This window comes from Coregonus lavaretus (genome assembly GCF_964263955.1).
Source record: "Coregonus lavaretus genome assembly, contig: HAP1_SCAFFOLD_421, whole genome shotgun sequence".
Classification (NCBI taxonomy): domain Eukaryota; kingdom Metazoa; phylum Chordata; class Actinopteri; order Salmoniformes; family Salmonidae; genus Coregonus; species Coregonus lavaretus.
This window is the reverse complement of record NW_028158552.1, coordinates 177,284-200,176: the sequence shown is the minus strand read 5'-3', so window position 1 is coordinate 200,176 and position 22,893 is coordinate 177,284. Positions and strand designations below refer to the sequence as shown.

Sequence of the window (22,893 nt, the reverse complement as noted above, 5' to 3'; positions counted from 1 at the left end):
TTAAAGGAATAGACTCAACCCACTTTGTTCAGCTAGCTAACTATGACACCATAGCTAACTAGCAAGCTAGCATCCAATAACAATAACACACCGTTTAGCACCAACACTTGGTCACAACAAACCACCAATAGTGTGATAACACACTAAACAGATCATTCGTGTCTGTGTCAAGTTCCTTTCATGACGCAGCAATGATTAGACGTTGGCTAGCTAGGACAAGTATATTGTAGTTAGCTACTACAGTACAGTCAGCTGGTCGTGTTGGGTAGCTAGCAATAGCCACTGTGTTGACTTTGTTTGAAGAACGGCTAGCTAGCTAGCTTCGTGCTACACCCGGCACACAATGGCTACTGTGTTGACTCTGACTCTGTTCGAAAAACAGCTAGTTAGCTCGCTTCGTGCTACAGCCGGCACGGCCGAAGACACTGCCAAGACACAGTAACTACCCACAACAACCCACGATGCCTAGCTATGACGCCGTAGCCAACTAGCAAGCTAGCATCCATTAACACACAATTTAGCACCAATACTTGGTTACAACAAACTGCCAAGAGTGTGTTAGCACACTAAACAGATAATTCATGTCCGTGTCTAGTTCCTTTCATAACGCATAACGCAGCAAAAAATTAAACGTTGGCTAGCAGCACATTAACATAGGAAACAGCTCTCCAGCGTTGCTAATCATTACCAGTAGCTACCCGCTAGCTAGCTAGCCTCGTGCTTCGATACTAACCTACAATTACCTACGGAAACCTACAATAACAACAATACTAACCTATAATAAATACAATACCTAACTACAGCTAACTACCTACCTACGATCTAATACATGGTTAAGCTTTACTCAACACCATATGAGAAGCTTACCTCCTGCTTACCTCCAGCTAGAGAAAAACACGACCTCTCCCGACCTCTCCCGAACTAACCGAACACTACATCAGTGATTTTTTTGTTGTTATTCTGTATCTCACTGTTCAAATAAACCTACCATTACAATTATAGACTGATCATGTCTTTGTCAGTGGGCAAACGTACAAAATCAGCAGGGGATCAAATACTTTTTTCCCTCACTGTAGGTGTTGGGACTGGGACCTATTCAGGTTAATATGAGTGGGAGCTCAGGGTGTTGGGACTGGGACCTATTCAGGTTAATATGATAGCTCAGGGTGTTGGGACTGGGACCTATTCAGGTTAATATGAGTGGTAGCTCAGGGTATTGGGACTGGGACCTATTCAGGTTAATATGAGTGGGAGCTCAGGGTGTTGGGACTGGGACCTATTCAGGTTAATATGAGTGGGAGCTCAGGGTGTTGGGACTGGGACCTATTCAGGTTAATATGAGTGGTAGCTCAGGGTATTGGGACTGGGACCTATTCAGGTTAATATGAGTGGGAGCTCAGGGTGTTGGGACTGGGACCTATTCAGGTTAATATGAGTGGTAGCTCAGGGTGTTGGGACTGGGACCTATTCAGGTTAATATGAGTGGTAGCTCAGGGTGTTAGAAAGAGCAACCAGTAGAATACTAATGTCCTAGTAGACAGAGGATTGCTCCTACTTCAAACACCCTGCTCAGAGCTCACTGTTACTGAATACTAACATGACCACAGACCTGATCAATCAGATAAGAACCACCAGCAGCTATGTACTATTGCCCTGCTGTCTGTCGGAGGTTGTGGCTCCCCATAGAAATAGATGCTGATATGTAGTCTATGGAGGCTCCTCTTTAATGTGGGACTCCTCAGGATGTATTGTGGAAACCTACAATGTGAAAGTATTCCGACCCCTTGACTTTTTCCACATTTTGTTAGGTTAAAGCCTTGCTCTAAAATGGATTCAATTGTACTTTTTTCCGCTCATCAATCTACACACAATACCCCATAATGACAAAGCAAAAACAGGTTTACATTTTTCTTTGCATAATAAAATACAAATAATGAAATATCACATTTAAATAAATACTCAGTACTTTGTTGAAGCACCTTTGGCAGCGATTACAGCCTCGAGTCTTCTTGGGTGTGACGCTACAAGCTTGGCACACCTGTATTTGGGGAGTTTCTCCCATTCTTCTGTGCAGATCCTCTCAAGCTCTGTCAGGTTGGATGGGGAGCGTTGCTGCACAGCTATTTTCAGGTCTCTCCAGAGATGTTTGATCGGGTTCAAGTCCGGGGTCTGGCTGGGCCACTCAAGGACAGTCAGAGACTTGTCCCGAAGCCACTCCTGCGTTGTCTTGGCTGTGTGCTTAGGATCGTTGTCCTGTTGGACGGTGAACCTTCACCCCAGTCTGAGGACCTGAGTGCTCTGGAGCAGGTTTTCATCAAAGATGTCTCTGTACTTTGCTCCATTCATCTTTCCCTCGATCCTGACTAGTCTCCCTGTCCCTGTCGCTGAAAAAACATCCCCAAAGCATGATGCTGCCACCACCATGCTTCACCGTAGGGATGGTGCCAGGTTTCCTCCAGACGTGACGCTTGGCATTCAGGCCAAAGAGTTCAATCTTGGTTTCATCAGACCAGAGAATCTTGTTTCTCATGGTCTGAGTCCTTTAGGTGCCTTTTGGCAAACTCCAAGCGGGCTGTCATGTGCCTTTTACTGAGGAGTGGCTTCCGTCTGGCCACTCTACCATAAAGGCCTGATTGGTGGAGTGCTGCAGAGATGGTTGTCCTTCTGTAAGGTTCTCCCATCTCCACAGAGGAACTCTGGAGCTCTGTCAGAGTGACCATCGGGTTCTTGGTCACCTCCCTGACCAAAGCCCTTCTCCCCTTCTTAATTGAATCCATTTTAGAATGAGGCTGTAACGTAACAAAATGTGGAGAAAGTCAAGGGGTCTGAATACTTTCTGAATGCACTGTATATCATTTTTTTGTTCAGAAAACTTGGGGGGCTAAATGAAACCGCGGGCCGCCAGTTGGGGAACCCTGGTGTAGATGAAGGGGAGGAGACAGGTTAAAGAAGGATGGTTATACCTTGAGACTATTGAGACATGGGTTGTGTATGTGTGCCATTCAGAGGGTGAGTGGGCAAGACAAAATATTGAAGTGCCTTTGAACGGGGTACGGTAGTAGGTGGCAGACACACTGTTTTTTCACGCTCAACAGTTTCCCGTGTGTATCAACAATGGTCCACCACCCAAAGGACATCCAGCCAACTTGACACAACTGTGGGAAGCATTGGAGTCAACATGGGCCAGCATCCCTGTGGAACGCTTTCGACACCTTGTAGAGTCCATGCCCCCCGACGAATTGAGGCTGTCTGAGGGCAAAAAAGGGTGCAACTCAACATTAGGAAGGTGTCCTTAATGTTTTGTCCACTCAGTGTAGATATTCTCTCTGTCCGCTCTGTGTTTATGTAGGGTGTGGGTGTTTATCTCTCATATCTTGGTGTGTGTGTGTCCCTCAGAGAGAGGATCGCTGTGGTAACCTGACCTTACAGCACCACATGTTGGAGCCGGTTCAGAGGATCCCTCGCTACGAGCTGCTGCTGAAAGATTACCTGCACCGCCTACCTGACGACCACGATGACTTTAAAGACGCACAGAGTGAGTGTGTGAGCCGATCCCGGCCCTGCGTCGCGCACCACTACACATACACACACACACACACACACACACACACACACACACACACACACACACACACACACACACACACACACACACACACACACACACACACCCTTCACATCGCACACACACCCTTCACATCGCACACATTAAGGGCTTTGACTATTTTGAAGTAGTCAACTGGTTGGGACCTGAATTAATGAAGATCCAGGTCAACAGAAAGGGTCCTAAACAAACTTTCCATAACTCCAGGTGGCATTAAATCACCAACCGGGGCGTTATACTTGTTCAAACAACACCCTCCAGGTGGCAGTAAATCACCAACCGGGGCGTTATACTTGTTCAAACAACACCCTCCAGGTGGCATTAAATCACCAACCGGGGCAGCAGGTAGCTTAGTGGTTAAGAGCGCTGTGCCAGCAACCGAAATGTTATACCTGTTCAAACAACACCCTCCAGGTGGCAGTATGCACCCTTTTCAGTTTGTTTACAGACTCATAGAAGTAGTAGAAGAAGAAATGAACCACTTTAAAATAGAGAAAGCCCTCAATGGTGCTGCCAAATGCTGTCACAGAAGCCATTATGTCACAGATGCAAGACTGGCCTGTCATGCCAAATAGTGTCCCCCCCCTGCATCACAACGCTATGATGACCTAATGCGTCTAATTTTGGAGCCTGAATTAATAATAATATGCCATTTAGCAGATGCTTTTATCCAAAGTGACTTACAGTCATGTGTGCATACATTTTTGTGTATGGGTGGTCCTGGGGATCGAACCCACTACCTTGGCGTTACAAGCGCCGTGCTCTACCAGCTGAGCTACAGAGGACCATACATAGCGGGGATGAAAATAATTACATTATATTCATCCCCACTATGTAAACAAAGCTGATTTCCGCGACAATTTCACTGTTTAAATGAGATTTTTTTAGCTAATAAGATTTTAAAAAACTACTTCAAACTACAGTACTTTTGGGTACCTTGCGATATGTAACTTTTTGAGCGACCTGACCGAATTCACATAGAAATGTGTTATAGATCTGTCATTCTCATTGAAAGGCAAGTCTAAGAAGCGGTAGATCTGTTCTATGTGCTTCCTGTTCTTTAAGTTTCGTTTTTTGCGTCTTTTACATTCGGTTTTGTACAGCAGCTTCAAACTGCTGAAAATACAATATGTTTGGTTATTGAAAATATATTTTACAGCAGTTTAGATTGTACAATGATTCTCTACACTATGCATTGCTTGTTTTGTCACATAAGACCCATGGGCGGTGCACAATTGGTCCAGCGTCGTCCAAGGTAGGGGAGGGTTTGGCCGGCAGGGATGTGGGTTCGTTTCCCACGGGGGGCCAGTATAAAAAAATATCAAAAAAAATACATGTATGCATTCACTAACTGTAAGTCGCTCTGGATAAGAGCGTCTGCTAAAATTACTAAAATGTAAATGTTAATGTATAAACAAAAATTATTCGAATTTTAGCAACCAGGAAATGGCGGAGCAATTTCTGCATATTGCACCTTTTAACATTTCAACAACATGAAATCCATGTCTTAAACGTTGCAGAAATAGCAAAGAAGACGTGTAATCTGCTTGACACATTAATGTTACTTACCTTACAGATCAGAAAGTCAGCTAATTTCCACTCCATTCATATGCAAATCCATTTGATATATACACTGGCTTGTCTGGCTGCCATGTTTTTATTTTGAGCATCCCCTCCTCATGTCTTGTCTTCACTGAAAAAGTATTATTTCAGTAGTTCTCTATTATGATTTTGTAAAAATCTATCTCCCATAGCTCATTAGCACACCCTTGTGGTTGAAATATATATGTACCTACTGTAGGTTCAAGGATACAACAATGAATAATGTTGAACTAACAAATACCGTCAAGGGATACGTTACAATTTACAACAATGAACACCTTGTGAAACAGATGTGAAAACCAACCTGGCAATATTTAAGATTATTGTGGTACAGGTGTGTCATTAATTAATTTTTTTTGTACACTCACATGGTAATCATAGACTGAAATACTGAATTCTGGTGTGTGTAATAGAGAGGAGGGGGTCGCTGTGTGGGTGGGAGGTTCTGCCTGTCACTTGTTCTCAACAGGCAGCCAGTCTCGGAAGGAGGCCTCGGAGAGGGAGACTGGGAAGTCCAGGCACTGCTGCTCTCTTTGTTCTGAGTGTTTTTGCAGTGCTAGTGTTTTTAGTTCATCTGTGTATCTCACATATTATGTGCACAGTATGAGAGAGCAAGAAAACGTTCTTATCAGATAATGACAACATGACGGTAACAGTAGCTCTAGATGATGTAATGAAACGTTGGAGAGGGAGGTTGGTAACGGAGGACATCAGGTGGATCCACGTCTGGGTGTTGGGCCGAACCCCAAGGTCCTGGAGAACAGGAGCAGAGTTAAAGGGAGCAGGTCTGGGTGTTGGGCAGAACCCCTAGGTCCTGGAGAACAGGAGCAGAGCTAAAGGGAGCAGGTCTGGGTGTTGGGCAGAACCCCTGGGTCCTGGAGAACAGGAGCAGAGCTAAAGGGAACAGGTCTGGGTGTTGGGCAGAACCCCAAGGTCCTGGAGAACAGGAGCAGAGTTAAAGGGAACAGGTCTGGGTGTTGGGCAGAACCCCAAGGTCCTGGAGAACAGGAGCAGAGTTAAAGGGAGCAGGTCTGGGTGTTGGGCAGAACCCCTAGGTCCTGGAAAACAGGAGCAGAGCTAAAGGGAACAGGGGAGGAGACAGAGACGGAAACAAGCAAACACACAGGTTACAGGTAGATCACGTATGTAAAAATACAGTTATTGAATGATTTAATTTAAATAAAATGTTTGATCAGAAATGCAAAAATGTTAATGTCAGACAGAAAAAAAAAGGATACCTGTCTGTAATTTATGACATCAGTGGGGTTGATGAGGGTGGTGAGGGATGGAAGGAGGTGTCCAGAGATGGAGAAGGGCACTGGAAGTTACTTAATGTTCAATAACATGGGCCTGGTTTAGCTGGAAGTACACTTAATGTTCAATAACATGGGCCTGGTTTAGCTGGAAGTTACTTAATGTTCAATAACATGGGCCTGGTTTAGCTGGAAGTGACTTAATGTTCAATAACATGGGCCTGGTTTAGTTGGAAGTTATATTTCGCTGCACCCGCAATAACATCTGCTAAATATGTGGCCAAGACAAGTGTATTTTTTAAAATTATTTCCTACGCAGTTTAATTAAGGCCCTATCTATCTTTTCAGTGTTTGAGCCGATGGGGCTTGGATAGGTGTATCATTATGGTGATGACTCAACCCTGCTGTGTAATTGGCTCCGGGACACTTCTGCCATATTACTACTTACACAAATCTAGAACCTCTAGATATGCAAACACCAACTAGAAACCAATGTCCAGTTCCAAACCAACCCTGGCCTAAAGTTGGATTTGGAATTGGGCACAAAATATTAATGGCTATGGAGAAGGGTATTCAGTGGCAACAGAAATTGTATTTGAATTCCATAATTTTGAATATCTATTAGGATATTGAATTTGAATTTCATATTTTTCAATTTGTAATGCACAAATTGAATCATTGAATTCATAAACATAACTTGTTTCATGAATTGAAACTGAATTTAGTGAATATTACATTCAATTTTCTAATTCAATGTTATATATTTATATATTCAGTTTCAATATGGTAGATATTGCATTCGTTGTCTTTGTATCAAGTTTACAAACTATAATTTAAAGTTTATCAAAGTTTCATATATTCAACTTCTCAGATGCATTCAAATTCAGTTCTGTAAATTCAGATTCAAAACCAGAGACAACATCCTGGTACTTTGCCACCTCACTCCCTTCTAACGTGGCCTGTGATCATCATAGAGGGGAACAGAAGACACATCCATATTACGGAGAGTCTCAGCTTTCAGCAATGGGGTCATAATAGCTTATAGCCAAACGGTTCAAATGCTAGATCCAAATTCATAGGAAGAAAATAAAGGAAACATGCCACGTTGGCTTCTGAAATAGCCAGAAGCTTCTGTTTACCACAGTGAGCGTTTAATTCCATCTGTTCTCCTCTACTTTTCCTGGCTTTTCTTGGCTGGCAAAGTAGTAGTACTAGGATGTTGACCACATTAGAAGCTAAATGACTTATATGCATTCTTCGAGGCAAGCAACACTGAAGCATGCATGAGAGCACCAGCTGTTCCGGACGACTGTGTGATCATGCTCGCCGTAGCCGATGTGAGTAAGACCTTTAAACAGGTCAACATTCACAAGGCCGCAGGGCCAGACGGATTACCAGGACGTGTACTCAGAGCATGCGCTGACCAACTGGCAAGTGTATTCACTGACATTTACAACCTGTCCCTGAACAAGTCTGTAATATCTACATGTTTCAAGCAGACCACCATAGTCCCTGTGCCCAAGAACACCAACGTAACCTGCCTAAATGACTACCGACCCTTAGCACTCACGTCTGTAGCCATGAAGGGCTTTGAAAGGCTGGTCATGGCTCACATCAACACCATCATCCCAGAAACCCTAGACCCACTTCAATTCACATACCACCCCAACAGATCCACAGACGATGTAATCTCTATTGCACTCCACACTGCCCTTTCCCACCTGGACAAAAGGAACACCTACGTGAGAATGCTGTTAATTGACTACAGCTCAGTGTTCAACACCATTGTGCCCTCAAAGCTCACCACTAAGCTAAGGACCCTGGGACTAAACACCTCCCTCTGCAACTGGATCCTTGACTTCCTGACGGGCCTATAGGGAGGAGGTCAGAGACCTGGCAGTGTGGTGCCAGAACAACAACCTCTCCCTCAACGTGATCAAGACAAAGGAGATGATCGTGGTCTACAGGAAAAGGAGGGCCGAGCACACCCCTATTCTCATCAACGGGGCTTTAGTGGAGCAGGTCGAGAGCTTCAAGTTCCTTGGTGGCTACATCACCAACACACTATCATGGTCCAAACACACCAAGACAGTCGTGAAGAGGGCACAACAAAGCCTATTCCCCCTCAGGAGACTGAAAAGATTTGGCATGGGTCCTCAGATCCTCAAAAAGTTCTACAGCTGCACCATCGAGAGCATCCTGACTGGTTGCATCACCGCCTGGTATGGCAACTGCTCGGCATCCGACCACAAGGCGCTACAGAGGGTAGTGCATATGGCCCAGTACATCACCGGGGCCAAGCTTCCTGCCATCCAGGACCTATATACCAGGCGGTGTCAGAGGAAGGCCCTAAAAATTCCAGCTACGCTAGTCATAGACTGTTCTCTCTGCTAACGCATGGTAAGCGGTACCGGAGCGCCAAGTCTAGGTCCAAGAGGCTCCTTAACAGCTTCTACCCCCAAGCCATAAGACTCCTGAACATCTAATCATGGCTACCCAGACTATTCGCATTGACCCCCCCACCCCCCCCCCCCGCCTTTATTTACGCTGCTGCTACTCACTGTTTATTATCTTTGCATAGTCACTTCACCCCTATCTACATGTACATATTACCTCAATTACCTCGACTAACCTGTACTCCCGCACATTGACTCGGTACCGGTACCCCCTGTATATAGCCTCGTTATTGTTATTTTATTGTGTTACTTATTAGTTTATTTTTTACTTTAGTTTATTTAGTAAATATTTCCTTAACTCTTATTTTTCTTAAAACTGCATTGTTGGTTAAGGGCTTGTAAGTAAGCATTTCACTGTAAGGTCTACACCTGTTGTATTTTATTTTATTTTATTTGTCTCTGGTTTTGAATCTGAATTTACAGAACTGAATTTGAAACTGAATCTGGATGCATCTGAGAAGTTGAATATATGAAACTTTGATAAACTTGAAATTATAGTTTGTAAACTTGATACACAGACAATGAATGCAATATCTACCATATTGAAACTGAATATATAAATATTGCATTTGAATATTCAATTAAATTGAATTTTAATTTTTTTAAACGTAATGCAATATTCACTCAATTCTGCTTCAAATCATGAAATACAAGTTACATTTATGTAACTTTAGCCTTGAGATGGACTATCTGGACTAACCCCTGGGCCAGTGTTGGTACTGCTGAGAGCATGGCAATGCTGCCCACCGCAGGGAGGCGTCCCACTCCTGGATGCTGCACCTGCAAAAGAGCTTGAACAATGATCAATTGTAAAATTGTCTAACCAGGAGTGTGACGGAAGGATGACCTTCCCCTGTTAGACACTAGTGTCTTCTAGTCCAGTGACTGGACTTACCTGGCCCTGTTCCTCCAGTCCGATTGATCCGAACTCACTGGCTCTGGTGGATGGGATACCTCCTGGGTGTCTCGGACAGTCGATGGTCCTAAAGTCATTCGGAGAGGTAAATTGTAGAGGTACATTTTTATAAGCTCAGCATGACTACAATTTCTTGCTTTCTCAAATGTCAGGGCTTTCAGTGGTCGACCGTCCAAATGTTCCAACTGGAGAATGTTGTTGGCTTCCACCGAGGTAACCCTAGGAAGACATAATGAGAAGAATATCAGTGTTAGGAAAACTAAAACTAGCTTCAGGTTATTTTGTGTGCAAACGCAAATAGTTATTATCTGAGATTTTAATATTCACATTAATGGATGTTGACCCCAGCTAGGAGCGAAAGAGCAGCGAGGTTTCCCAGGTCTCGCCTTCCTTTCGTCCTTCTTCCAAACCAAGTCATTCTCCCGGATGTCGAAGCACTTGGTCCCCCTTCTTGATTCTCCTCCGGTAGCTCTCCTCCAGTGATTCTCCTCCGGTAGCTCTCCTCCAGTGAAAATATCCTCCGGTAGCTCTCCTTCTGATTCTCCTCCGGTAGCTCTCCTTCTGATTCTCCTCCGGTAGCTCTCCTCCAGTGATGCTCCTCCGGTAGTTCTCCTCCAGTGATTAATCCTCCGGTAGCTCTCCTTCTGATTCTCCTCCGGTAGCTCTCCTCCAGTGATTCTCCTCCGGTAGCTCTCCTCCAGTGATTCTCCTCCAGTGAAAATCTCCTCCAGTAGCTCTCCTTCTGATTCTCCTCCGGTAGCTCTCCTCCAGTGATTCTCCTCCGGTAGCTCTCCTCCAGTGATTCTCCTCCGGTAGCTCTCCTTCTGCTTCTCCTCCGGTAGCTCTCCTCCAGTGATTCTGCTCCAGTGGCTCTCCTTCTGCTTCTCCTCCGGTAGCTCTCCTCCAGTGATTCTCCTCCGGTAGGTCTCCTTCTGCTTCTCCTGCGTCTTGTCCATGTTCAGTCTCACCTTGATCAATAACAGAAATAAATGCAATTATATGTCATATGATTACAAATACATCTCTTACATATCTCTTGGAGAGCCAGAAAATAAATTAACAGCAGACAACCATTTTTACCTGGTCAAAAACCTCCACGTCCTTCTCAGACCTTGCCTGAAGGTGGTCCTCGAAGGCAGCCTTCACAATCTGTCCGATTATGTACCATGGATAAAGATCAAATTGTAAAAAGAAAACTTAAAACAAACCGTTGGTCTGTGGATGATACGCAGCAGAGACCCGGTGCTTCACCCCCCCAGTCCTTGAACAAGGCTTGGTTGGTCTAAAAGAAAATCGCACATCAGTAAATAGACTTGGCTATTTATATAGTTAGCGACAGAATATAGCCTATGATATCCTTGTTCTAGAGTTCACAACTCAAGGAGACCTCAGGATCAGGGTGTTAAAGATGTCCATCATCGCCTTGGAGGTGGCCTCGCCAGTCTCGTCCTTGATGGGTATCATACAAAACGTAAATAAATTATTGGTTCCAAGCACCCTTTTTAATGGGTTACAGAAGGGAATTTTAGAGTAAAGCACATTCTCTTCCTTTACTGACCTTAATGGGTGTTGCCTCCACCCGCTTGCTAAAGTGATCGGTCGCCGTCAGACGCCAGTTCCTGGATTTCATGAAGGGTCCGATTGAGGTCCACCCCTAACAATTAAAGTGTTAGAGAGAAGATTACTTTATTCTTACCCGTATCTGTGTCATACAGTACGCAGATTTTCATATTCATTAGCATACTGACACACACACACATTATATAATGTTGAACTCTGCTGTGGTCAAATAAAGCGACCATTACAAAACAACTTATCAGGACAGAATTTAAATTGTGACACTTACCGATCATGTGCCATCAGGTGAAACAACTTCAACAAATGGGCTTCAACTCCTGCGCCACAGTCTTCACCCTCTCAAACCTCTGGCAGCCTAGACAGGAACTGACCTTTAAGCACAAAGTGACAAATTGAAACATTGTGTGCGCTCTGATATGACATTCATTGAAATCATAATAATTTCAAAATATAATAGAATGTGATTGAAAAACAAAATGTTCACTTGCCCAGCTGTCCACATCCTTGAGAATCCCACACCAGAAGAAGCGTAGGTTGATTTTGGCAATCATGCGCTTCACTCCGAAATGGCCAGCATGCATCTCGATCAGTACGGTCTCCTTCTCCTCCTTAGTGAAAATAACCCTCCTGTGTGGCTGGCCATCCTTCCCTGTTAGGTACATGTGATTGCCTAACAAGTTGGAAGAGAAGAGTCGTTGAAATACTAGTCTAAGTAAATTTGCACTGTTGTCTTTCTCTGTTTCTCTCTCCCTCTCTCTCTCCATCTCTCTCTCTGTCTTTCACTCTCTTCCAACCTCCCTCTCTCATGTTCATCCTTTCATTTTTACTTTCTTCCTCTCTCTGTCTGTCTGTCTGTCTGTCTGCCTGCCTGCCTGCCTGCCTGTCTGTCTGTCTGGCTGCCTGTCTGTCTGTCTGTCTGTCTGTCTGTCTGTCTGTCTGTCTGTCTGTCTGTCTGTCTGTCTGTCTAGTGAAGACACCTAGTTAAGGGCAGTTGGAGTTACCATATTTGCTTACACCTATCCATTTGATTGATCAGGGTTACTTATAGCTAGATACCTCAATATGACAGACATATAACTAAATGTATACTGTAGCTAGCAACATGTAGATGACCAACTATCTGGCTGGCTATGTTGAAAAATGGTTGTACAATAAATCCTTCCAAGTGATCTAATAGAAGTTAACTGCTTAACGTTATCCTGATTTGTGAATTCCTGTGCCCCCCCTACAAATGTTGTGCCTCTTGTCGAGATCAGTTGTGCCTTCATAGTACTTCACCTGGTTGGAAAGATAAAACAAAATCTCCTTGAGGGATGCCGTTAAATTGCAAGCTACATACAAACAGAAAGCTACAATAACAGTTAGCTAGCTAGCTAATGTTAGTTAAATAACATTGGCTGGCTAGCTAGCTAGCTGACTAGGAAGGCTGAGGTAAATAAGTAGCTCTCTTACCAAATAAACAGGCTTCTGACAAACAGTTGTGGCAAACCTTTGGCCAATTTGCCGCATATTTTGCTCATATTTTCACATGCAAATTAGTTTTGTGGCAAAGTGTTGCAGTAAAAAATCCCTCCCTCCCTCCCATCCACCCCTCGGGACCCATGCACAGTGTACCTAACCTTCTCCAGAGGCAGAGATGACATCACCTCCTTAACCCACTGCGTAAAGGAAGGCGGCTTTGCAGACTTACAGTGAAAGAGGACAAGGCGGCGAGCTAGCAGCGAGGCAAATACTATCATTGGCCTGATGCGTGGTAGCATTCTGGTCTAGGGGTAGTTTGAGGCAAAAATGGCAGTGAACGGATTGGGGTGTCGTATCGGGTGAATGCTGGCAATTATTGCTGTCAACAAAGAGTCCGCTTAGGCTGCACCGTGATTAGAGGCTTTTATTAATATCACGCGTTTACAGCATAAGTTACAGACCCGCGGTGTCTGGAGAAGCACCTTCCCAAATTAATCTGAATGCTTCTGCCCGCTCTTCGTCTAGGTCCTACTTATAAACAATGGCAATAAATGGGTTGCTCCCTTTTTCGTCCAATCACCTATCCCCCCTGGGGCGTCACCCTCCAACTGCTACATTTGAACTAAGATAAACAACATTCCATTTCTTCATGAAAAATATTTAACAAAGGCATAATCCTAATACACGACAGGGGCTAACAATTTTATTACACGTATGTGAGAAATGCCTAAACAAAATGGGGTCCCAGAAGCCACTCAGAGATTGGAATGACCAGAACATGTGTCCCACAGTCTCTGGACTCTGGTGGCATCTCAAAACACTTGGGGTCAACATTTGGATATATGTTTTTGCCAATCTGTCATTTGAGTAATGGAGACGGTGCAAAACTTTGAACTGAATGAGCCCATGCCTTTATGCAAAATGAGGAGGTGTGGTTACGCTCAATACTATGTTGCTATATGTCATCATGTAGCTCTACACCCATGCAGATGTAGTATTTGCCAAGGAAGGCGGATTAATGTTCTGTATTATGTTGTATAATCTGGAGATTATGCCCTTCAGATACGTGTTAAGATCTAAGCACCTCTTGACTGGACACTTAGTGTGCTCGAGTGGAAATGAAGGGAAATGTTTTTTTGGCAAAGCTGCGAGTTTGCAGGTATCTTAAAAAAAAGTGGGTATTGGGAATTTTATGGTCAACCCTCAGAGTATCAAATGAGACAAATGTGTTATCAACAAATAGGTCCCAAAAAACACCAGACCTTTCCTATGCCAGAACCGGAATGCTGTGTCAATCTGCGACGCTGGGAAGAGATGATTAGATGTTAATGGGGAGAAGCAGCTTGCTTTTTTAAGGCTAAAGTGATTTTGGAATTGGGACCAGATTTTAAGGGAGTTCTAGACAATGGGATTCAAAACATGGGTGCCAAGGTTCATGGGCAGCACAGGAGTGAGACAGGAGAAGTTGGAAGGCTTGACTGTAACTCCATGATGGCCCAGGTTGGACCGCTCTTATCCAGAGCACCTTACAGGAGCAATAAGGGTTAAGTGCCTTGCTTAAGGGCACATCGACGGATTTTTCACCTAGTCGGCTCGGGGATTAGAACCAGCGACCTTTCGGTTACCGGCACAACGCGCTTAACCACTAAGCTACCTGCTGCCCCATTCAAGGGTTTTTCTTTATTTTTACTATTTTAATAATAGTGAAGACATCAGAACTATGAAATAACGCATATGGAATCATGTAGTAACCAAAAAAGTGTTAAACAAATCAAAATATATTTTATATTTTATATTCTTCAAAGTAGCCTTGATGACAGCTTTGCATACTCTTTGCATTCTCTCAACCAGCTGAACAACATGTATTCAACGTCTTTAACAGATACAAATAAATCCAATACAACTTGAAATCATCAGCATGGTAATGAAGAAAATAGCAAAGACTGGATATTTCCCAAATAAATTGTTTATTTAATATTTGTATGTAGCTACAACATGAGAGAAATGTGAACACTCTGGGGATTAGGGCTGTCCCCGACCCAAAAAAATATCTTGGTCAACCAAGAGTCGTCTATTCTTTCGACCAATCGATTGGTCAAAAAAAAATGTAACACGCATTTTTCCATACATAGACATGTCCTATGTGTTTTAATCAAATCAACTGTATGCACTGAGCTTATCTGATACTTTAAGCTAACTGTTTGATGAAATAATTAAGACACACAAATTGATTTGATTGTGCCGAGCCTAGCTCAGACTTGCTCAGACTGTGTAAAAAAAAAAAAAGACAGCGAGTGACTGTTCGACTAGCACCCATTGTCTCTCTCTCCTCTCTGGTGCAGCGACCACCACACATCAACAGTGTATATATACCGCTGTCCATGTTCCTGAAGCTGCAACATAATTACAGCCATTTCTGACTGAAAAATGATGTTACCGAAATCCCTCATTTGTTTTGGAAAAGCATTCGCTATCCCCTCAACCCTTGCTCTCTTTACGTAACAACATGTATGCTTCGCATGTACGTGACCAATAAGGCCCGACCTATAAGCATATCATAAACGCATCAATAAATTGGTTATAACAATAACTCTGAACACCGTAACACATGTGACAGCAAAATAGATGCTGTCACATGTGAAAAGTAAACCCGTAACGGGGGGAATGTTTACTGGTTGCTCAGGAGGTAAAGGGGAAGTCAGATGTGGCAGGTGGCTTAGTGGGTAAGAGTGTTGTGCCAGTAACCGAAAGGTTGCTGGTTCTAATCCCCGAGCCGACTAGGTGAAAAATCTGTTGACGTGCCCTTAAGCAAGGCACTTAACCCTAATTGCTCATGTAAGTCGCTCTGGATAAGAGCATCTGCTAAATGACGTAAATGTAATGTGTGGAATAAATGTGACTAGTTGTGGAAAATACAGGAGATCAAGAAAAATAAGGGAAGGAGCGAGCGCTGCGTAATATTATGTGTACCGAACAGTTAGATTAAAAAATACTTTTCCGTTTAATATAATAACCGTTTTGAACAATGTAAACAATACTAGATACATTATAAGCGTCTGTTGTAAAAAAATATGTTTTTTTTGTAAAGCCTTTATTACAGCGAAGACTAAAAACAGTCGCATTCATTTGTGAATGCAATTTCCGAAATGGAACGGTTTAGGCCTATTTATTGTTTATTTAGTATTCAATGGTTGCTTTGCTATTATTATTTTGTACCCCTTTTTCTCCCCACTTGGTAGTTTACAGTCTTGTCCCATCGCTGCAACTCCCGTACGGACTCGGGAGAGGCGAAGGTCGAGAGCCATGTGTCCTCCGAAAACACGACCCCGCCAAGCCACACTGCATCGCTTAACCCGGAAGCCAGCCGCACCAATGTGTCGGAGGAAACACTGTGCAGCTGGCGAACCGAAGTCAGCGTGCACTGCGCCCGGCCCGCCACAAGGAGTCGCTAGAGCGCGATGGGACAAGGACATCCTGGCCGGCAAAAACCCTCCCCTAGCCCGGACGACGCTGGGCCAATTGTGCGCCGCCTCATGGGTCTCCCGGTCGCGGCCGGCTGCGACACAGCCTGGGATCGAACCCGGGGGCTGTACTTACGCCTCAAGCCCTGTGGATCAGTCCGTAAATGTAAATGTAATGCAGCGCCCTAGACCGCTGCGCCACTCGGGAGGCTGTTATTTTAAAACTAAAATGCTTGATTGCATTTCACATCGTGAATGACTCGTGTGATGACATGAACGAATAAATGATTGATTGATACAGTACAGTAAAATATAGGCCTAAGTAAGTTACAGTATTAAGACTAAACAGGATGTGCTCTTAGGCCTACAGCTCCATGGTGGTTATACAGGGCTGCTATACTAAGCCTACTAATGATAATGATAATACTTATTATTATAACGATGATCATAATAACAACAATAAGAAGGAGATCTAGGAAAAAGGAGAATTGTGTCACGCCCTGGCTCTGGGGACTCTAGTATGTTGAGCCAGGGTGTGAGTTTTCATTTGTTTTTCGTTCTAGTTTTGTAGTTCTATGTTGGCCAGTGTGGTTCTCAATCAGAGGCAACGTGTATCAGCTGTTGCTTGTTGTCTCTGATTGGGAACCATACTTAAGCAGCCAGTTTTCCCACAGTGTTTGTGGGATCTTGTTCCTGTGTAGGTTTGTACCTTTGGACGTCACGTATCGATTTGTTGTTTTTGTTCGTGTATCATTATTTAATAAATATGTTCACCTTCCACGCTGCGCCTTGGTCCTCTGTATCCGACGATCGTGACAGAAGATCCCACCAACACTGGACCAAGCAGCGTGTCCAGGAGCCAGCGCCAGAGTTATCGCTAAAGGACATCAACCTCGACTGGGCCTGGCCCACGGGGAGGAGAGACCCCCAGACATTTTTTAGGGGGGGGCTCACGCCGTGGACGACGGGGCAGCAGGAGGCCGCGATAGAGCGGTCCAGCGGGTTTGCAGAGGAGGCCGCCAGGTTAAGGGGGCCACTGGTCACAGAGGAGAGGGAAAGTGTAGAGGCACGGCGAGAGGTACTGGGGTGTGTTACCAGTCCGGTCCGGCCCGTTCCTGATCCCTGCGTAGGGCCAGTGGTGTGTGTCCCCAGTACGGTCCGGCCTGTTCGTGTTCCTCGCATTGAGCCTGTGGTGCGCGTCGTCAGCCCGGCCCGGCCTGTTCCTGCTCCACGCACCAAGCCTATGGTGCGCATCGTCAGCCCGGCCCGGCCTGTTCCTGCTCCACGCACCAAGCCTATGGTGCGCATCGTCAGCCCGGTTCGGCCTATTCCTGCTCCCTACACCAAGCCAGTGGTGTGCGTCGTCAGTCCGGCACAGCCCGTGCCTGTTCCACCGGTGCCTGGTCCGGCACCGGTCAGCTGCTCCACGCCGGAGCTAGAGCAATCCGCTCCACCGGTGTTCAGTCCAGCTCCGGCCAGCAGGGTCAGACCGGACCAGGGGTACTTTGGGGGGTTGGAGAGGGAGTGGGAATCATGCCCGGAGCCGGCTCCGCCGCCAAGGCGGAGTGCCCACCCGGTCCCTCCCCTGTGGTGTTTGGTTGGCGCGGCCGGAGTCCGCGCCTTTGGGGGGGGGGTACTGTCACGCCCTGGCTCTGGGGACTCTAGTATGTTGAGCCAGGGTGTGAGTTTTCATTTGTTTTTCGTTCTAGTTTTGTAGTTCTATGTTGGCCAGTGTGGTTCTCAATCAGAGGCAACGTGTATCAGCTGTTGCTTGTTGTCTCTGATTGGGAACCATACTTAAGCAGCCAGTTTTCCCACAGTGTTTGTGGGATCTTGTTCCTGTGTAGGTTTGTACCTTTGGACGTCACGTATCGATTTGTTGTTTTTGTTCGTGTATCATTATTTAATAAATATGTTCACCTTCCACGCTGCGCCTTGGTCCTCTGTATCCGACGATCGTGACAGAAGATCCCACCAACACTGGACCAAGCAGCGTGTCCAGGAGCCAGCGCCAGAGTTATCGCTAAAGGACATCAACCTCGACTGGGCCTGGCCCACGGGGAGGAGAGACCCCCAGACATTTTTTAGGGGGGGGCTCACGCCGTGGACGACGGGGCAGCAGGAGGCCGCGATAGAGCGGTCCAGCGGGTTTGCAGAGGAGGCCGCCAGGTTAAGGGGGCCACTGGTCACAGAGGAGAGGGAAAGTGTAGAGGCACGGCGAGAGGTACTGGGGTGTGTTACCAGTCCGGTCCGGCCCGTTCCTGATCCCTGCGTAGGGCCAGTGGTGTGTGTCCCCAGTACGGTCCGGCCTGTTCGTGTTCCTCGCATTGAGCCTGTGGTGCGCGTCGTCAGCCCGGCCCGGCCTGTTCCTGCTCCACGCACCAAGCCTATGGTGCGCATCGTCAGCCCGGCCCGGCCTGTTCCTGCTCCACGCACCAAGCCTATGGTGCGCATCGTCAGCCCGGTTCGGCCTATTCCTGCTCCCTACACCAAGCCAGTGGTGTGCGTCGTCAGTCCGGCACAGCCCGTGCCTGTTCCACCGGTGCCTGGTCCGGCACCGGTCAGCTGCTCCACGCCGGAGCTAGAGCAATCCGCTCCACCGGTGTTCAGTCCAGCTCCGGCCAGCAGGGTCAGACCGGACCAGGGGTACTTTGGGGGGTTGGAGAGGGAGTGGGAATCATGCCCGGAGCCGGCTCCGCCGCCAAGGCGGAGTGCCCACCCGGTCCCTCCCCTGTGGTGTTTGGTTGGCGCGGCCGGAGTCCGCGCCTTTGGGGGGGGGGTACTGTCACGCCCTGGCTCTGGGGACTCTAGTATGTTGAGCCAGGGTGTGAGTTTTCATTTGTTTTTCGTTCTAGTTTTGTAGTTCTATGTTGGCCAGTGTGGTTCTCAATCAGAGGCAACGTGTATCAGCTGTTGCTTGTTGTCTCTGATTGGGAACCATACTTAAGCAGCCAGTTTTCCCACAGTGTTTGTGGGATCTTGTTCCTGTGTAGGTTGGTGGTTTGCACCTTTGGACGTCACGTATCGATTTGTTGTTTTTGTTCGTGTATCATTATTTAATAAATATGTTCACCTTCCACGCTGCGCCTTGGTCCTCTGTATCCGACGATCGTGACTTATTATTATTATTATTATAAATATACTTTTTTCTCACCATTTGGAACAGTGTAAACAACACTAAATCAATTATAAATAATACCAGAGAAGCCGGTCGAACAAAAAAAAAGTGTAAGCCTTCATTACAGCACAGCAAAGATTAAACACAGGCACATTTGTTAAATTGTTGCCTGAGGCTTGGTGCTCACGGAATCAGTAGGCTATTAAACAAACACTCAAACAGGAAACAGAAGCAGGATCTGTCTTATTTCTGTAGATATGGATGATATCTAAAGCCAGGCCCATTTAACAGTTAGGCTATTGATTATAGACCTAATTAAGTTGGGGTTTCCTCTCTCCTAACTTTTCTTAGACAATTAAGGCAAGGGCTGTTTTCTCCTAACTCTGCTGCTGCCTCATTGTTCTCAACACCAATATGCTGGTTAACTTTGCTATTATGCACATAGCAACACGGTCTAGGAAAAGGCGGCAATTCAACAGCGCACTGATGCGTTGCAGGACAGCGACCACTGTCCAACGAGGGAGAAAGCACATTTGTTATAAAATAATAAATGGTTTATTTGTGTTGCACCGTTGTAATTACATAATATAACCATGTACAATTTCAGTAGCACGTGTCTTAGACTGATGGACTGTGCCATCCCCACGGCCTCCACAATGGATCAGTCCACTGAGACAGGCCTCCACAATGGATCAGTCCACTGAGACAGGCCTCCACAATGGATCAGTCCACTGAGACAGGCCTCCACAATGGATCAGTCCACTGAGACAGGCCTCCACAATGGATCAGTCCACTGAGACAGGCCTCCACAATGGATCAGTCCACTCAGACAGGAGCCAATCATAATTTTTTTGCTACTGCTCGACCAAAGAAATCTCGGTCGACCAAACAATCCACCAGTCGACCAAATGGGGTCAGCCCTAATGGGGATGTTGACCTTAGGATGTTTAAAGGGACAACTACATAATTATTTACATGAGCCAAGTGATAACTGAGCAATAGATTAAGCAATGGAAGTTTAAAAGATAATTAACAAAATTGTAATAATTAATACAACAAAAACTAAATCAAACCCAGTTCAGAACTATTGCCTTTTTGAGTGAACTTTGGAGATGGCGGCCCTGTGGAAGTCCTTTGTCCAAAGCTTGTTGAATGCATGCACTGAAACAATCAGAAAACACAAAACAAAGTTAGGATACCGAAAACAATTACTGAAAACTCTTTTATATTTTGGTAGAAATTCAGTTATGCCTAATATGGCAATTCATATTATTTTTCCAAAATTATCGTTACTCTAGAAAATGCTGGGTAATTTCGACGACCTAGCGCTGGGGCAATATTGGGAAAAACACAGCATTGGGTTAATTCAACCCAGCGCCTTGGGTTGAGCACTTGACTCAACTGCTGGGTAAATTAGACTATATTGCTGGGTTAAAACAACCCAGTGTGTTGGATTGTGACATAAACCCAGCACATTGGGTTGGGGGATTGACCCAGCAGCTGGGTACTTTACAGTGCATTCGGAAAGTATTCAGACCCCTTCCCTTTTTCCACATTTTGTTACGTTACAGCCTTATTCTAAAATTGATTAAATTATTGTTTTCCCTCATCAATCTACACACAATACCCCATAATGACAAAGCGAAAACAGGTTTTTAGAAATGTTTTCAAATGTATTAAAAATAAAAAACAGAAATACCTTATTTAAGTATTCAGACCCTTTGCCATAAGACAGGTGCATCCTGTTTCCATTGATCATCCTTGAGATGTTTCTACAACTTGATTGGAGTCCACCTGTGGTAAATTCAATTGATTGGACATGATTTGGAAAGGCACACACCAGTCTATATAAGGTTCCACAGTTGACAGTGCATGTCAGAGCAAAAACCAAGCCACGAGGTCGAAGAAATTGTCCGTAGAGCTCCGAGACAGGATTGTGTCGAGGCACAGATCTGGGGAAGGGTACCAACAAAAATGCTGCAGCATTGAAGGTCCCCAAGAACACAGTGGCCTCCATCATTCTTAAATGGAAGACGTTTGGAACCACCAAGACTCTTCCTAGAGCTGGCCGCCCGGCCAAACTGAGCAATCGGGGGAGAAGGACCTTGGTCAGGGAGGTGACCAAGAACCCGATGGTCACTCTGACAGAGCTCCAGAGTTCCTCTGTGGAGATGGGAGAACCTTCCAGAAGGACAACCATCTCTGCAGCACTCCACCAATCAGGCCTTTATGGTAGAGTGGCCAGACGGAAGCCGCTCCTCAGTAAAAGGCACATGACAGCCCGCTTGGAGTTTGCCAAAAGGCACCTGAAGGACTCTCAGACCATGAGAAACAAGATTCTCTGGTCTGATGAAACCAATATTGAACTCTTTGGCCTGAATGCCAAGCGTCAAGTCTGGAGGAAACCTGGCACCATCCCTACGGTGAAGCATGGTGGTGGCAGCATCATGCTGTGGGGATGTTTTTCAGCAGCAGGGACTGGGAGACTAGTCAGGATTCAGGGAAAGATGAACAGAGCAAAGTACAGAGAGATCCTTGATGAAAACTTGCTCCAGAGTGCTCAGGACCTCAGACTGGGGCGAAGGTTTATCTTCCAACAGGACAACGACCCTAAGCACACAGCCAAGACAACACAGGAGCGGCTTCGGGACAAGTCTCTGAATGTACTTGAGTGGCCCAGCCAGAGCCCGGACTTGAACCCGATCGAACATCTCTGGCTAACACCTAACTCTTGAAGTCTTCCTGATTTCAGAGTCTGGAATGGCTCTTTGATGTTGTCGGCTCAATGCATCGGTAATGAAGAGGGCTGCGCTTTTACTGGTTGGCTCTCCTCTGTGTCTTTCTCACTCAATCACCCACAGCCACACAGAGCCCCTGAGCCCCGCCTCCTTCTATTACAATGGTTGGATTTTTAAAATCCAAACAATGAGAGGTCTCAGTCACACTAGAATACTTGCAAGTAGGCCTCCCGAGTGGTGCAGCTTTCTAAGGCACTGCATCGCAGTGCTTGAGGTGTCACTACAGACCTGGGTTCGATCCCAGGCTGTGTCACAGCCGGCCGTGCCCAGGAGACCCATGAGGCGCTGCACAACTGGCCCAGCGTCGTCCGGATTAGGCGAAGGTTTGGCCGGCCGGGATTTCCTTGTCCTATCGTGCTCTAGCGACTCCTTGTGGCGGGCCAGGGCACCAGCTGGACGGTGGTTCCTCCGAGTTGCAGCGATGGGACAAGACTATGACTACCAATTGGGGAGAAAAAGGGGTAAAAAATAAAATAACTTGCAAGTATTCTGGTGGACTTCATGTGCTGGTGGCTGGAGAAGATAGCTTGCTTTCCATTTTCCAACCAATGTTTCTCCTGATTGGTCATCAACGGTTACTGGTCTTGGAACGTGTTGCCACAGGTTTGCCATTGAATCCAATTGAATCTTGAGGGAATTGTCTGCC

General features: G+C 45.7%; 1 protein-coding gene across 1 annotated transcript in view; it reads left to right on the top strand.

The window, feature by feature from the left end:
- Positions 1 to 1,597: 1,597 nt before the first annotated feature.
- The window catches only part of LOC311123850 (FYVE, RhoGEF and PH domain-containing protein 1-like), a gene marked incomplete at its 5' end in the record, with an annotated part of 35,836 nt that continues 14,540 nt past the window's right edge, over positions 1,598 to 22,893 (top strand). The window contains 2 exons of the mRNA XM_084198071.1: positions 1,598 to 1,642; positions 3,397 to 3,535. Of these exons, the coding sequence (XP_084054197.1) occupies positions 1,598 to 1,642; positions 3,397 to 3,535 (184 nt within the window). The remainder of the gene's footprint in view (positions 1,643 to 3,396; positions 3,536 to 22,893) is intronic.